Source organism: Dioscorea cayenensis, chromosome 4 (assembly GCF_009730915.1).
Source record: "Dioscorea cayenensis subsp. rotundata cultivar TDr96_F1 chromosome 4, TDr96_F1_v2_PseudoChromosome.rev07_lg8_w22 25.fasta, whole genome shotgun sequence".
Classification (NCBI taxonomy): Eukaryota; Viridiplantae; Streptophyta; class Magnoliopsida; order Dioscoreales; family Dioscoreaceae; genus Dioscorea; species Dioscorea cayenensis.
The window spans coordinates 20,630,032-20,646,780 of record NC_052474.1 but is presented as its reverse complement, the minus strand read 5'-3'; the positions used below and the strand labels follow the sequence as shown (position 1 = coordinate 20,646,780).

Sequence of the window (16,749 nt, the reverse complement as noted above, 5' to 3'; positions counted from 1 at the left end):
ATTCTGATTGCGTCTATTATAAAATGTTTAATTTACTCTTTTTATTATTTTAATTGAGCAAATTAAATCCAATTCCTAACTGGACAAGTTGTATTCTGTGGTTTAAAATAATATTAAAATTTTTTGAAAAATATTATTAAGAAATTTAACAAAGATTGGAACTAATAAATAGTGTACACCAGCAATGACTGTAACTATACAAACAACAAAACTTTGAGAGTGACAAGGCAATGTACAATGATGTTTCTATGCCTGTACACAGACAGCATTTTAAACAAATTAAATGTGTTTTCAGAACAATGCAAGTTACTCAATTATTGCTATATATAAAAGCTGCAACAAAGAGAGAGTTTGATATAGATAAGACTCATAAGAGAAAGAAAGAGAAAGAGAGAGAGATCAGAGAGGTTTGAAGAGAATGGAAGAAGACCAGGTGCAAGGTATAGTTCTTTAATGTTTATCTGTTTTCATCTTTTGCCTTTCTTGCTCTTGATCTTTGTTTTCAGGGTGCTTTTGAAAAAAATATTTACTGCATGACTTGATATATATATCTAACATATCTTCCAGGAAAGTTCTTCTCTTGATCTTTGTTTTGAGTGTGGTTTTGAAAGAAAACTTTACTTGCATTAATTGATATAACATTTTATTGATGGCTTTTTTTATTCTCAGAAATATATAAAAAAAAATAATAGAAAAAAATAAACAAGAACAAGAACACACACACATATATATATATTCATTTCTTCTTTTAGATCTTTGTTTCTGAATGTTTTTGAAGGAAATCTTTACTGTATGGATTTACATCTAACATTTCATGAATGTCTTTTATGATAAACAAAAACAAAAACAATAAATTAATATATGTGTTGTATTCAAATCAGAAATAAAAGACATGTCTCAAGAGGAAGAGGACTTGATTTGTCGGCTTCATCGTCTTTTAGGAGACAGGTAAATAATTGTCTAGTTTAATTACAATCAAATTACAATCTCACATGGATTAATTATATCTATCATGACATTTATTACTATCTTCTTTAAATCTTCAGAAAAAAATTTGTGTAACACTCTGAAAAGCATAATACTAATTAATCAGTATTTTCCAATCAATATATTACACTTTCTCTCTCTGTTTTTGAGTGTATATCAGATGGAAATTAATAGCAGGAAGGCTTCCGAACCGAACTGCAAAAGAAGTGGAGAAGTATTGGAAGAAGAAAGAGATTGAGAGCTTCAAAAGGAATAAAATTTACAAGCCAATTTGTGTCAGACTTGGTCCATCTTTCAAGTTCTCAATGGACAATTAAAAATAAAAGCTATTATCATGGTTTTTTTCCTTATGAACTATCTATACATTTTTATCATCCAATAATCTTTATGTATGATTATAATTAATTTTTGTGTTCGGTTTTCGCATATTATTAGCATCTTTATTGAATGCATAGTTGAGTTATATATATATATATATATATACTGTGAATTAATTTAAAAATATTTAGATAAATTTTTTTAGAAATGTAAACAAGGCATGATCGAGAGATAAAATCTTCTCGGCATTACTGGCACCAATGTACGAATATGCTGTACTCCTTGATTGGTGCCAGCGTGGCTGCCACGTTGGCATGGCGCTGATGTGGATCATCTTCCCGTGCATGCTTCTGATGACGTGGACATCCCCTATGCAAAGCTGCTGATGTGGATCTTTCAGTTTCAGGTATGTAGAGCCGCCTCAATGTCTTGGCTCATTTGGGCTCAATTTGAGCTCCAACCCACCAACAAACAAGGATTCGTTGAGTAAAGTTGATGGGTCTATGCATGTTGGCTCGAAGCCCATTTTTAACGAGCCCAGTTTTGTAAAACTAATTGACTGAAACGGTAATAAAAACTCTAAAAAATTAAAATCCGGGTAGGTTTGGAATTGGTGCGTGGGACTCAAAATCGTGTATATATATATATATATATATATATATGTCTTTCGCTATGTTTACAGTTTACCTTAATTTAAATATTTAAAATTTTTTTATTAATTTTTATATTACTCCATTCGTTTTTTTTTTCTTGTCACATTTATCTAATTCACGCCGATTAAGAAAAATCCGTTAAAATTAATTGATTATCGATATCTTATAAAAAATTTTATTACTTTCTAAAACTACCCTTATTTAAAATTTCACTTTGTGGAGTATATAATTTAATTTTTACTGGATTGTGATTTATTGAAAATTATACAAGTACATTAAATTAAAGGGTAAATTTGGGAAAAAAATTATTTAATGCTGCACAAAATTTTCAATGCGACAAGTAAAAAGGAACAGAGAAGAGTTTCAAAACGTGACAACTAAAAAGGAATGGATAAAGTATTACCCTAGAGAGTCAAATTTTGTAATTTTTTTTTTCTTTTTTTTTGACAAATGAGACAAGCTTTATCGAAGACAAACAGATATGAAGATACATCAATTGGGAAACCATGAATTAGCCCAATAGTGCTTATGATTGAGAGGTCTCGAGTTTGAACCTCTCAGATTACAATTCACATTCTAAGTCTCTAATGGAAATTATGTGTAAAGAATACTTTTTGTTCTCCCCTCCAGAGTTGTATATGCGGGGAGTTCATACTTAGGAGATCAGTCAAGCCACCGTACCCGTTTGTCCTTTTCTTTGTCACTTGCCGACTTTGTCAAAAAATAAAAATAAAAAATATATATATATATTTGCATCGATTATAATAGTTTAATGACCGTTAGGGATTTATCATATGAAGCCGGTTAACATGCAGGACAATAATGGAATGCCAAAAACTACAACTCCTTGTTTAGAAGACTCAATAAACATTAAATAAATAGTACTATATAGTATTTCTACAATATTATACAATATTTGCATGGTACCAAAGCCGAGAAGGCTTCGATCCTCCAGGTACCCATTCACTATTCTAATAAAATACCAATTGACTATCAATGATTCTAAAAAAATTTCTTATTATTCAACTGAAACTTTGGAATTTTTTTTTCTTCCCTTCTCTTCTCAGAAGGTGAAGTGTTTGATACTTGAATGGTATTTTTTTCATTTCTCAATTTTTTTTTTATGAGTTCATGAAAATTATCTTTTAATTTTGTTATATTTGTTCCGCTATCTTGCTTTGTTTTAATTAGTTGACAATTTTTATTAGATTCTAATTTCTAGACACCATGGGGTGCTGTGTCTATAATTTTATTTTATGATCATGACTTGTAAAATTTTAGCAGTTCATCTCTGTGTTTGATACATGAATTATATAAACACATTAGAGTATGTAAATTTTGATATTAACAAATATTCAATCATTTAATTTATAGAATAATTGCTTATGTACCAAACTTTGTTTAGTTTTTTTTAACTAAATGTTTGAAAATCAATATATTAAAATTTGCTAACATTGTACAAAATAAAGCTGTATTAATTTTGTGAAAATATTAAGCTAGAAGGACTTATTTCCCCCAAATATTGCAGTTATTATATTAAACAATAAGCAAATGTAATGACAATAAAAATAAAATTGTAGAAGTTTTATCCCCATGTTAATCAAAATGACATATGACAAATTTTGGGAAAAAAACTTCATAAAGAAAATGTGGATAAACAATCGTCCATGTAAAAATAATCAATTATAATGATTTATTCATTTGGTTTTTTTATTAATTAACAAAGAGAAAAAGGTTTGTTAGGGAAATCACATTTTTTTAATTATTTTTTGTAATTATTTTACTGTCATGTTAAACAAGATGACATATGATGAATTTTGAGACAAAACTTGAATGTTTTTTTCTAGACAACCTGAACAAATCATCTTACATGTAAAAATAATCAAGTTATATGGATTTATTCATTTAGTTTTTTATTAATTAGTAAAAAAAGGGTTTGTTCGGAAAATCATATCTTCTTTTAATTATTTCTTGTAATCATTTTGCTGTCATGTTAATTAAGATGATATATGACGGATTTTGAGACAAAACTTAAATGTTTTTTTATAACGTGGACAAATCATTTTACATATTAAAATAATCAGCTACACGGATTTATTCATTTAATTTTTATATTAATTAGTAAAGAAAAAAGTTTTGTTTGGAAATCACATCCTTTTTAATCATTTTGTTGTCATTTTAATCAAGATGACATATGACGAATATTAAGAAAAAAACTTGATTTTTTATTTTTTTTTGACAACGTGGACAAATTATTTTACATATAAATATAATCAATTACACAAATTTATTCATTTATTTTTTTATTAATCGGTAAAGAAAAAAGGGTTTGTTTGGGAAATCATATTTTTTTTTATATTATTTTTTATAATCATTTTGCTGTTATTTTACAATTTATTTATTATAAAAATTTTGAAAATTTTCATTTTCTAATTTTGGTTTTTGAGGGACTATTTTGTGAAAAGTGATATAGTCGTTGTTTAACGTGACATATATATATATATATGGCCTTTTTCATAATTCTTGTAAAATTAGGGGGCTTTATGTAAATTTCCTGCAAATACTGGCAAAGGCCAGAAAGAGAAGGCAAAACTCTCGGTGAAGAACGTCTCATGGTCATGGGTCTCAGTGTTTCGTTCGTTGGAGATTCTCTTCGAGTTTGGTGAATTTAATTCGAAGTTCGTCCTTAATCTTTCGAGATTAGTGTGCATTTTCCAAAAGATTTTGAGTTTTGGTTCTCTTCTTCTTCTATGCGATTCAAATTTTGAGGTTTTTCTTGGCATTGTATCTTGGAATCTTGTGTTTAGGGTTGTTGGATTTATATTGGTTTTTCGAAAATTTCTGGTTTTTATTTTGGAAGGAATCTGGAAAGATTGGATTTTGAGGCTTTCTGTGTTGTTTTTGAGTTGAATTTTGGTGAGGAAAAGGGTTGATTAGTTTCTGGAAGGTTTTCGGTTGGTTTAGGGATTCGAGAAAGGGTTGGGGTATGAAGAAGGGCAGGAAGAAGAAGGAGGAGATCGCTGAGGATTATTGCTTCATTTGCAAGGATGGGGGGCTTCTCCTTGTTTGCGACTACAAGTGAGCTCTGTTTCATTTCATTTCGCTTCTATTTTTGGGATTGTTTCTCGATTTCTTTTGATTTCTTGTATTTTCTTGAATTTTTTTTCGTATTTTTGGTTCTCAATTTGCCCAATTTATTTGCTCCTATAAAATGCTATCGTTCTTCAAATGCTACAGGAGCAAGGAAAAAAATGATGCAAACCGTAGTTTATAGCGTGTTTATAGCTTCCATGAGCGAATCATAGGTTTCTTCTTTAGTTCAGGACTAGCATTTTCCTTATTGGTTTCTTTTTTCTTGGAAATTTTGTTTGTGTATGGAATGATGGCTGAATTTGTATGGGATAGCTTAGGTATCAGATGAGCAGAAAAAGGCTAACCATTCTTTGTTGGCTTTTAGGTCTGGGTATTTTCTTGATGAAAGTTTCATGGGTCCATTTGCAATGGGGGTTTTGTTGTGGTTTTTCTGGATAATTGGAAGATTGAAATTTCTTCAATTTTGATGAGGTTCCATTGGTTTGCATCATTGTTTTTACCCTTCTTTTACAAATAAAATCAATGAGACGCATTGAAAGCACTGATTCTGAGATAAGACTTATTTCTAGTCTCAGTCTTACGTTGAGACTTGAGAGATGAGATATATGTGTGAGGAAACTGTTTGGGAGAGAAACTGTCAACTGGCTTGAGTCTTAAAATGAGATTGCATTATCATGGTGCACCTGATTAGCTGTGTCAAGTTTGTTTAACACTTCTCCTCTGTGTGGGTTTTACCTTTATCCCTAATTATATTATATCACCAACACTGTTCAAGAAGTCTTCATTGTCTTTATCCTAAAAAATGGTTTCTATAATTTGACAAATTCTGTTTCATTGGCTAAAATAAGTATCTTCATGTACAATATTGAATTGTTATAGTGGTTCTGTTTTGTTTTAGTCATCATGCTTGTGTTCATGCAATTGCTTCATCCAACCTTTGCAACACTTCCTCTACTCAAAGCTTAAAACAATCATGTCATTGTCTTCTTTTACATACTGCATATGACATCACCTCCACTGGACCCTAGATTTTTGAATGATTTGTACTTTTGTAGGATTTGAAGGTGATAGTTGATCTCTATGATTTGATGCAGCTCATTTTTGCATTTTGTTAGTCCTATTGAACTCAAATATTGGGATATGCAAATTAGTCTCTTACATATTGAACATATCAACGTCATCACAGGATTTCATTCTATTCCAAATTTATAAGTCATGATAAAGTAATGTACTTGAACTGAATTGCAGAAATGCATCTGAAATTTTATGACAGAACTATGCCTTTTTCTTTTCTTTTATTTTTTTTTCCAGAAACTGTCTCAAGGCATACCATACTTCCTGTATTGGCAAGGATGACTCATTCTTGGAGACTGATAAACGATGGACTTGTGGTAAATAATTTTCAAATCTCTCCAGAGCTGCTCTCTCGGTGTCAGGGTTTTTTCTTGATCTCATATCCTTATTGATTGAATTTTAGGAGATTCTATCTTGAAATATTATCAAGCCTTCTAGATGCTGAAAATAGCAAAGCCTGATATTGCCCAATTGTTTATGATGGACGCTAAATTAATGAATGACAATGCTTTTGCCTGTTCTATTCTGCAGTGTACACCCCAATAAGTTTGCTCACCCAGTAAATGGAATTCTGATTTCTGACCACAACACAAAACACCTATATGATGTCTTCACTTTATTCAACTTTTTTTTTTATATAAAATTAATCTCAATATATTGATTGAAATTGTTTTGGCTTCAAGAAATGGCTTTCTGCCACTCCATCTGCTAATAGTTTATGTGATAAATATATATTTTTTTAAAACAACCTGGTACTTATTTTGATAGGCTGGCATACATGTTCCAACTGCAGCAAAAGTTCTACATTCCAGTGCTTCTGTTGTCCCAACTCATTTTGCCAGGCATGTTTTTATGGTGCCGATTTTGTACAAGTGAAAAAGAGGACAAGAGGTTTCTGTGGTAATTGCTTGAAGCTCACAACCCTGATAGAAGAAAATGTTGATGCTGACTCTGATGGGGTATTTCTGCTTTTCTTACTTTTGTTTTTGTTTTCATTTTTATTTTTTATTTTTTTACCTTGTTTTTATTATAAGATCTATGGTATTCAAAATACTAGATTTTCATTTTATCCTTGTCTTTTTAATTAATGACCGGTTCCTAATGTCTACTTGCTTTTCTACCTGTCCTTTGGGCTGAAGAATCACATGGTATTTGCTGCTATAGAATTGCAGTTTCTTACATGTATGTGCATATGCCTAGCTAGAAGCATTGAGTAATATTTGCACAAATGACATAAGTCGAAAATGCAAATAGAGTTTCATGACTGGAGGATTGTTCGTGAGACTATTATCTGTCAATACACTGTTTATTGTGACCAGTGTCCTGTGCACTTCACTTGAATAATTTTTTTCTCCTCTTGGTTTTCAGGCGAAAAGTAGATTTTAATGACACTTCTACCTATGAATTTTTGTTCAAGGACTATTGGGAAATAGTCAAAGAGAAGGAAGGATTAACTCTGGTTGATCTGCATGCAGCTACTGCTCTCCTTAAAAGTGGGGAAAATCACAAAAATGACTCAGATCTAGATAATTTTCCAGAAGAAGACTTGATATCAGAAGATGATTCCTTGGAAGATAAATGCGATGAGGAGATTGTGATTTTTGATGATGTGAAAGTAAAATGCCGTAAAGCAAAAACACCATTAAAAAGGAGCAGGTCAAAGAAAAAAACTTTTGTAGGTTGGGGGTCAAAGGAACTTCTGCAATTTCTTGGATCAGTTGGAAAGAATACAGAGCAACCTCTTACACAATTAGATGCTTGTGAGATTGTAAAGGATTATATTCATGAGCATAATCTTTTTCATCCTGTTCAGAAGAAGAAAGTTGTTTTGGATGAGAACCTGTACTCTCTTTTCCGGAAAAGATCATTGAAGCTTCACAAAATCTACTCTTTGCTTGAAAGCCATTTTGCTGAAAATGATGATTCCGATGATGAATATTCTTTTAGCTCAGAAGATGGTGGTGATTTATTTAGTGCTAAGAGGCAGCGAAGAAAAACTTCTGGTTCTAAAGATCATAAACCAGCATCTTATGACATCAGGGAAAATGTTTTGGTACCAAACCTAACATGCTATGCTGCTATAATAGGAAAAAACATTCAATCTGTTTATCTGAGACGATCTTTAATCCTTAAAATGTTAGAAGATTCTGAGACACTTGAACATAAAGTTATTGGTTGTTTTGTAAGAGTTAAGGGTGATCCAAAAGATTTTTTCTACTCTCCTCAAAAACCATATGAACTTGGTCAAGTTATTGGTAAGTGCCTCAAAATGTAGCTGGTTACTAGATTTTAGTTATCTCTTATTTATTTCTGTTCAAAATCTTTAATCTTTGCAGGAATAAAGAAAACTGCACAGGCATACAAGTTAGGAGATTCTAGCATAGATGTCGTTCTGCAGATCTCCAATATGTTTAAAGATATTCAAATTAATATGTTGTCTGATGAGGACTTTGAAGAGGTAATAGTTGCCTTTGTGTCCTCATTTCTAACTAAAAGTGTCATATGTTGGCCAGGTATGTTAATTCAGTTTGCTTGCTAATAATTCTTGAACACTCTAAGGTTAATCTATGCAAGTAGCGTAGGTTTTGCTTTTTCCTTGGATGTTTGAGATTCAATGGTACCTTCAATTGAACCATGTGCATTAGTTGATTAATGGCACCTTTAATTGGATCATGCGAATTAGAATTTACAACCATTCTCCTGTGTGGTCTTTACTGCAGGAAGAATGTGAGGATCTACGCCAACTAGTGAAAAAAGGTCTTTTCAAAAGGCCTACTGTTGTAAGTTCTATTTTTATCGAGCTTTGAATTACTTGATCAAAACTATACTCTTTTTCTTATTGGCATCTTCTTGGAAATTACCACTTATCAAGGTGACCCTCCAATTCCAACCCTTGCAAGGGTTCTTTCTCCTATTTAGTCCTTCCCAAATTAATTTTTCTTACTACTTGGTGTGGTTCTTGATGATTATGTAGGCAAATCCTTGGACCTCTAAACTGTGCCCATTATTGCAGATTATTATCTCAATTTAAAGTTTCTCTGCAATTTAAAAAAATGTCTTTTTGTCATTATTCCCATTTTAATTTGTTTACTTGCCCTCAGTTGTTGGAAAAGTGTGATGTTAGGCTTTGTATTCCAATTTAATGACCTAATGAAGCAAAGGCAATCATGTGCTACCAAAATTCTTTATACTTAATATGGATGGGGGCTAAAAACCTTGGTTCACATATGAAGGAATTTGAGCATTCACACTTAGTTAGATTATCGTTAAAAATAGGAACAACTTTTTTAAAAAGTTCATTGGCCACATTTAGTATTTTATACAATTTTTTTCTTTTGCTAAATTGAACTTGAAATAAGATTTTTGCCGACATAAATTAAACTTGATATATTGATTATTTTCTCATGTCTAATATAAAAGTTTTTTGGGTGTGGTCCTTTCGGAATCATGGTACTATGCATGATAATGTCTTCTCCACATTCTAAAGTAAGAAATTTATTTTTCTCATATCTTTTTGTTGAATAAAATAATGGGGTTTTTACTTGTAGAAATGATGTATATGGATGAGAAAATTGTTTATGATTCTTTGATGTTTTTTTGACAGGGAGAACTTCAGGAAAAGATCCAAATAGTTCACGAGGACATAACAAGTCATGCGATTGATAGAGAGATTTTGAAGTTGCAAAGACAGATTGATCGAGCAAATGTAAATGGTTGGCGGCGAGAATATCCTTTAGATTTCTTTTTAGAATATTGACAAGCCATTTCTTTTAATACGCAACGTTCAAACTCTTGACCTCTCATTTCAAGGCCAAGTGTGTCACCAACTCTTCTATGAGTTGTTTGACATATCCTTCAAATTAAAAAATGCATGATTTTTTTTTTTAATACTGAAACTCATTCAAGCATTCCATTTATATAATGACTAAGACTGGCCATCCCATTCACATCATTTGTTTTGGAGGTAAATTAGCCATCTTTTTTTTTCCTTGACCTGTTTCTGTATCTTACGCGCTTTGAATGCATTGATAGAAGAAATCTGCTGCGCACGCCAGCTGAACGCCTGCGGCTCTTGAAAGAGATGCCGAAGGTCATTGCAGACATAGAAGATGACACTGTTGCCATCTGTGGAGTGGTTAATTTAAGAGAGGATAACAAAGGTTTGTTCAACACTTGGGCTTTCTCCCATTGTTTATATCTATAGCTTCTATTTACCTTAAACCAGAAATATCATACAAATATAATTTGGTTGGTTGGCACTTTGGCAGTATGTAGATTTGTCAGCTTATGAATGTGGTGCTTCTTAAATTGTAAATTTGGAACCTACTTCTTTCACTTTATTAATTCCACTAGCTTCAAGGCTTGGCTGTGCCGCTGTGATGATTTACTTAGAAGCCACTATAAAAATTTTCCAGCAGAACAGTAGATCATATCATGTAAAGGTGCCAAACAATCTGGCTTGATTTTTTTTTTAGGATGATCTGTTTTTATCTTCACAAACGCTTGATTCATACAGCATGCTGGCATGCCTTACTTTGCTACCATTATAAGATAATATATCTCTACTTTTATTTTACACATGTTCTTTCTGTGACATAGCCTAATCCATGTTTTCTGATTATATTGTGATTATATTGTGCTTTTTGGAATAAGTATTTTGTTTAATATATGTGACCAACAAAAGTGCATTATATCTATCTAATAAAAAACTTCAAGTGAGAGAAATGCGTGGTGACAAACCCAGTAAGAAAGCTAACCATTCATTAATCATTGGGTTTTTTCTATTTGTTTTATATTTGAAGTATGCAGTTTATGTGGTCTCATTTGGAGAGGCCTCCATCTGACTCCATTGGGTATCCCAGTTTATGTTTGCAATCAAATCAACACTGTGTGGCCCAGTTCATTTTTGTTTTGGATTAAATATCAAGTTTGATTTTTTACATAAAATCTTATATTATGTTGGCTAAGGATTAATTGATGACAAATTCTAATTAGTGATTCACCTGCATAACAGCCTTATAAGTATATGTGGACATTTTATGATTTATTAGAACTAGGAAAAATGTTATTAGGGGAACCATCATCATCATTATAACATGTGAATATTTGTTATATTAAGCATTCAAATAATAATTATTAGAAGAAAAGACTCTAAGGCCCTTCCCAAAATTCAACATACCCTAAAGGTCCTTGGATTTTTTTCAGTATCTTATAAGTCCTTGTATTTTAAAAACATTCCCATTTAATCCAATTTTTATATAAATTAATATAATTTATATAAAATAACTATTTTATCCTTGTTTATATCTATTGCCCTCATCTTCTCTCTTGCGCCAGTGAGCCTTGGTGAGCTTAAGCTTGGCTATTTAGGAACAGTGCTGTGCTAAGGCCATCTAGGGGAGCTCACTTGAACTTGGTGTGGGGGGCGAGCTCACCCTGCCAGCCTCTGCGTGCTTGCCCCAACCTCTGTGTGAGCTTGCCTCGCGAGGCCTTGGCATGAGGTAGCCGAGGTTACAAGGATGAGCTTGCCCCAATGCTAGTGCCAGGGCAATGCTGACAGGGTGAGCTCACCCCAATGCTAGGACCAGGGCAAGGCCGACAGGGTGAGCTCGCTGTAGCGCCAGGCATGGTCTTGGCCCCAGCCTTGGTGTGAGCTTGCTGAGGTCGGTGGGTTGTCAGTGTCAGATGAGCTTGGCCCGGCATCAGCTTTTCCGTCCTTGCATGAGCTTCCCTGGTCATTGGGGGCTTACATAGGCGGGTGAGCCCTAACGGGCTCACCAGAGAAGAGGAAAAAAAGTTTATAAAAGAGTAATTTTCTATCAACAAGGATGTTTGAGGCATGAATTTAAAGTAGGGACTTGTAGGGGTTTGAAATAGTTCCAGGGACTTGGAGGTCATTTGCTGCAAGTTACTGAGGACCTCCAAGCCATTTTCCCTAATTATTATGCATTGATTTTCCCTTTCAATTATATATACATATATATATATATATATTATGTTTGTTATACTATTTATAATGGCTTAATATCTTATGATCTGTTATTTATTGACAGAAATTTATTTGCTATTCTCATGAGTGCAGATTTAATTTGGCTTCTGTTACTGTTAAATAATAGGTTGTGATGCTTCATCCAGAAGCAATTGCCTCTCACCGTTCAGTTTGTAGGCACCTGAAACTTTTATATCTTAACATTTTATCCTTGAATATGGTACTGCAGATGACAATCTGGCTGAGTTACCATCTCCAGTAGAGGATCTTGATAGTGTTATCAATTTTGGCGTGGAATCTCCAATTGAGGATCTTGAAACTGTTATCAATTTTGCTGTGGGATCTTCAAGCAAGGATCTTGAAAGTGGTGGTAATGTTGCAGTGGAATCTCCAATTGAGATTCTTGAAACTGTTATCAATTTTGCTGTGGAATCTCCAAGCAAGGATTTTGAAAGTGGTGGTAATGTTGCAGTGGAATCTCCAAGAAAGGATCTTGAAAGTGGTGGTAATGTTGCAGTGGAATTTCCCAGCAAGGATCTTGAAAGTGGTGGTAATGTTGCAGTGGAATCTCCTGTCAAGGATCTTGAATGTGGTGGCAATGTTGCAGTTGAATCTTCAATCAAGGATGTTGAAAGCGGTGGCAATGTTTCAGTGGAAGCTGTAATGCAGGAGCTTGCAGGTAGTGAACTAATTTTCTTTTAGTGAGTTAGACTAGAAGTGGCTACCTTTGAGTGACCTTTGAAGATGCATGCAAATATCCTGCTTGAAATCATGTTGGCATGCCTTGTACTTGGTAAGTGTGTAGTATATGAATGGCTCTCAAGTTTTGAACCGTATCAAGTAGATTAAATTAACAGGTTGGCAACCTTCTAAAATCATTCAATCCTGCTTAAGAATAAGTTTTAGAATTTCTGCGGCAAGATGTTGATAATGATGCAGGAGGTTTTAATTTCCTATACAGAACAAAATATGCACCTTTTTTTATGCTTTTTTGCAAAATGTGGGAATACCAAGTAGATTAAATTAATAGGTTGGCAACCTTCTAAAATCATTCAATCCTGCTTAAGAACAAGTTTTAGAATTTCTGTGGCAAGATGTTGATAATGATGCAGGAGGTTTTAATTTCCTATACAGAACAAAATACACCCTTTTTTTATGGTTTTTTGCTAAATGCGGGAATACCATTAATTGGGGAATTGTCAGTACAGATTTTTCAAGTTTTAAAATAATATTATGTATGAGTTTGCTTAGAATCTTATTAATGCTGATCAAAGGCTTCTTTATAGATAGTTTCTTTGTGAAGTTAAAATTATACCAAGGCAAAGTTGATGCGAACTGCACTATATTTTGTGATATTTTGCATATATTTGTCTTCAGCATATGTGATGAGAGGATCCCTCAGCAGAACTGTTATACTTTAGCACATGCTTCTGGATTTAGTTTTCGGTCATCAACCATCTAATAAGTAATAGAGAAGATAAAAAAAATAGAAATACTGTTGGAAATTGTATATAACCTTATAAAACATTGTTCGTTATTACTATTGCATGTTACATGTAAATTCCTCAAATAAGATTACCATATGTAAGTATTAGTTCAGTAGCAGGTGCAAAGACTATAATTGCATACGATTACACAAGTAGTTACAAACTAGATTGGGTAACTTTTATTGGGTATGCATGAAAATCCGAAGATGCAATTTTGAGCAATGGTGATGCAAGACAAGGACTGAATTTGATAGTTAGATAAATGCAAATTCTACTTATTTGGATGCGAAGCTAAAATGTTTAATTTAGAAGACATGCAAAGATCTAGATAACCTTAATTATAATCAATGTAGAATTTAGGTATAAAAAGGCAAAAGTCTAACTCGGTAGCTTGCAAGTTGTTGGGTTTGATTCAGATTTTCAGTTTTAAGGTGCAACCAGCATGCAATTGTATTCAACCAAGGATTAGAGATAGATTGGACTTATATGGCAAAATATCAGTGGCGGCGTTATCAGAATCAACAGGATTAATTAGAAAGAAGGTTCCGCAGAGGTTATTAATGAGAAAAGATCCCTCTTTACATGTCCTAATTATTCTTAAAAGATGCACATCTATAGAAGTATGTCTCTAAATATTAATTAAGATAAAAATTCTAATTCTATCCAAAATCTTAATTCAGCTCAAATACATAATTTGGGCAGAAGATAAGACTTCAAATCATTGATAAGTTTCTAGTCTGGTTATCCCAATATCCTCTGAATCAACTCTCCCCTAGGTTGGAAATCTTGACGGGGCCAAGTTAGCGAATGTGAAACTGTGGTCAAACTGTGATTCATGTATCATCAGATTGTAGCATCTCTGTCCAACGAGCCAAATACTTATGTACTTAGCCATATTATGTTGAAACAATTTGATAAGCTAAATTAGAATCTATTCTCTCTTTGTGGTGGTTGGTGCTTGTGGTAACAATAATGATTTGGAATCAGGTGTGGGTGAGGTGTGACTGACATGTGTTGGATCATTAAAATGATCATTGAGATTAGGGATCAAGGAATTATATAAAACAATGTGCTTAATATCAAAGGTAGCTTGGGGTTTATTATTATTAATATTTTTAAAAATAATTATTTAATATATTCCTTTAAATAATTGAATCTTGTAAAAAAGTTCATGTGCATGCAAGGGGGGCGGGGGTGGCTTGGGGATTGATTTTAGTTGGAGCCTTGCAGTATACCAGGACACAACTAAATATAATATTAGGGAATCGTTTTCTTGTCTCTAGATCATGTCATTGTCTAAATTATGCTTTTCATTTCTTCTATGAAAATCAGCATGAAGTTTGTTCTGAGTATAACAAGCACCTTCCTAATCAGACATACGCTAGGATTAGATATAGCATTAATGGTGCTTCTGCAATTAATGGTGGATCTTACAACCAAGCGAATGTATGAAAATTGCTTGTTATATACCAATCCTAGCATGTGCAGAATAGCCCGCACGCACCTAACCCCTCTAAGGTCATGTATGTCATTATCAGCAGCATTTTATTCATAAGAAAACCTATTTTACTGTCAGCAACCTAAATACTTCATTATTTTTATTTTCGTCTATCGGATTGTTTCTAATAAGATATTATTATCAGGTGTAGGATATTGTGCTGCTAGATGGCCATAACCTTAACTATTGTAGCACTTTGTAGATTTTGTTGGTTCAATTAGTGCTTCTCCTATAAACAGACTAGTCATCATCAATCTTTTAAGTTACAATATCAAACTTTTGCCTACCCTTTCTTCCTTTTCTATCAACCTTAGCAGTTAAATTCTTGCACTACCTTAAGTATGTGTTCTAATGTAAGATCCATTATTTGGCACGATCACAATTAGAACTTAGGATAATAAACTCAAACTTAAATTAGACTCCGGATAAGAATAGCTAATCATACAGAAAGTCTCCATTCTGGTTATCCTGATGCCAACCACATCAAATGGCTTGAGACCTTATTTATTGACGGGTTCTAATTTAGTGACCTGAATCTTCAGATAAATTGTTTATTACAATTCCTTTTTTGGCAGATTAATAAAAAATATTTAACTCACATGGATTTTACTTTTTTGCAGAAACTGAGCTGAAGACTGAGGAAATGAAGGAGAACAGCAGTCTCAAAAATGATGTTGAGATAAAAGAGGATGATTCAGGGGCCTTCGGAAATTCAAAAGACCAGATCATATCTATTGATGATGACGACGAAAGTGTGCCAGATGCCTGTCAAAATGATGAAGCATCAACAGAAGAAACATGTGAGGTTTGGCACTACATCGATCCTTCCGGCGAAGAACAAGGACCTTTTTCACTGGCCTCACTAAGATATTGGAAAGAAGAAGGTTTCTTTGACGATGACTTCAAGGTTTGGAGATCGAGTGAGCCTAAATCGAGTGCTATTTTGTTGACTGAGGCACTCCTTCCGACATCATCTTCCTGATCACGATAGACGCATCTGCTACTGAAGTGTTTGATTTTTGATAGTGCGCACAGGCGCAGGCCTCTTCTTTTTAACTAATTTTACTGCAGCATGGTTGTTTTACAATTGAGACAGTCAGTAATTGCTGAAAGAAATCGGAAATGCCCGTATTTTTCAGCATTGTTATGTAAATTTGGTCAGAATATCATATTGTTAATTTCTTTGAATGTTGTTTGTCCAATGATAATCTCAAAAGAAAAAAAAAATGTTGAACCAATGCTTCATTATTTTGTGTTTTTAGTATGCTTGAAGATCTTACATGTCAGCAACGCTCTTGTAGTTGAGCTCTATGAATTATGTCATTGTTTTAGGATTCCAATTTTCATGTGCTGTGTTTTGTCTAATACATGATATGACTTCTCAAAGTCATTGGAAAAATTTGTAACTTTGTGTACTATTATTGTACATGCCCACACAGGTTTATTTTTTTAATTTCATTTTGGTAAAACTTTATGTATGAGATATTTCTGGTTATATACTCTCTTTTTTTATATATGTTATTTTTTAATATTAAAAAATATTTTATTTTTTTAAAAAATTACTCTTAACATTTTATTCAAGTCTTTTGTTGGAATTAAATATAAAAAAAAAGTGTGAAAAAAATTAATTTTTTATAAAATTTTGTGAAA

General features: G+C 32.8%; 2 protein-coding genes across 2 annotated transcripts; both read left to right on the top strand.

Moving 5' to 3' along the window:
• Positions 1-266: 266 nt before the first annotated feature.
• On the top strand, positions 267-1,403 carry LOC120259258 (MYB-like transcription factor ETC3). Its single transcript, XM_039266832.1, has 3 exons — positions 267-440; positions 882-948; positions 1,148-1,403. Exons 1-3 carry the CDS (start codon positions 419-421, stop codon positions 1,302-1,304), a joined length of 246 nt encoding a protein of 81 aa, XP_039122766.1. The 5' UTR covers positions 267-418; the 3' UTR covers positions 1,305-1,403.
• Positions 1,404-4,544: 3,141 nt separating this feature from the next.
• Positions 4,545-16,344, top strand: LOC120258764 (zinc finger CCCH domain-containing protein 44-like). Its single transcript, XM_039266200.1, has 11 exons — positions 4,545-5,036; positions 6,363-6,442; positions 6,894-7,084; positions 7,380-7,399; positions 7,494-8,380; positions 8,462-8,583; positions 8,846-8,905; positions 9,730-9,851; positions 10,137-10,285; positions 12,344-12,793; positions 15,720-16,344. The coding sequence occupies exons 1-11, from the start codon at positions 4,945-4,947 to the stop codon at positions 16,079-16,081; spliced, it is 2,535 nt and encodes an 844-aa protein (XP_039122134.1). The 5' UTR covers positions 4,545-4,944; the 3' UTR covers positions 16,082-16,344.
• Positions 16,345-16,749: the final 405 nt, after the last annotated feature.

What these genes read in the sequence shown, in the direction of transcription:
- LOC120259258 (XM_039266832.1), top strand. Translation starts at nt 419, where the DNA reads ATGGAAGAAGACCAGGTGCAAG. An exon ending in GGAAGAAGACCAGGTGCAAG is followed by an intron (nt 441 to 881) that starts GTATAGTTCTTT and finishes TATTCAAATCAG; the next exon opens with AAATAAAAGACATGTCTCAA. An exon ending in CATCGTCTTTTAGGAGACAG is followed by an intron (nt 949 to 1,147) that starts GTAAATAATTGT and finishes AGTGTATATCAG; the next exon opens with ATGGAAATTAATAGCAGGAA.
- LOC120258764 (XM_039266200.1), top strand. Translation starts at nt 4,945, where the DNA reads ATGAAGAAGGGCAGGAAGAAGAAGGAGGAGATCGCTGAGGATTATTGC. An exon ending in CTCCTTGTTTGCGACTACAA is followed by an intron (nt 5,037 to 6,362) that starts GTGAGCTCTGTT and finishes TTTTTTTTCCAG; the next exon opens with AAACTGTCTCAAGGCATACC. An exon ending in TGATAAACGATGGACTTGTG is followed by an intron (nt 6,443 to 6,893) that starts GTAAATAATTTT and finishes TTATTTTGATAG; the next exon opens with GCTGGCATACATGTTCCAAC.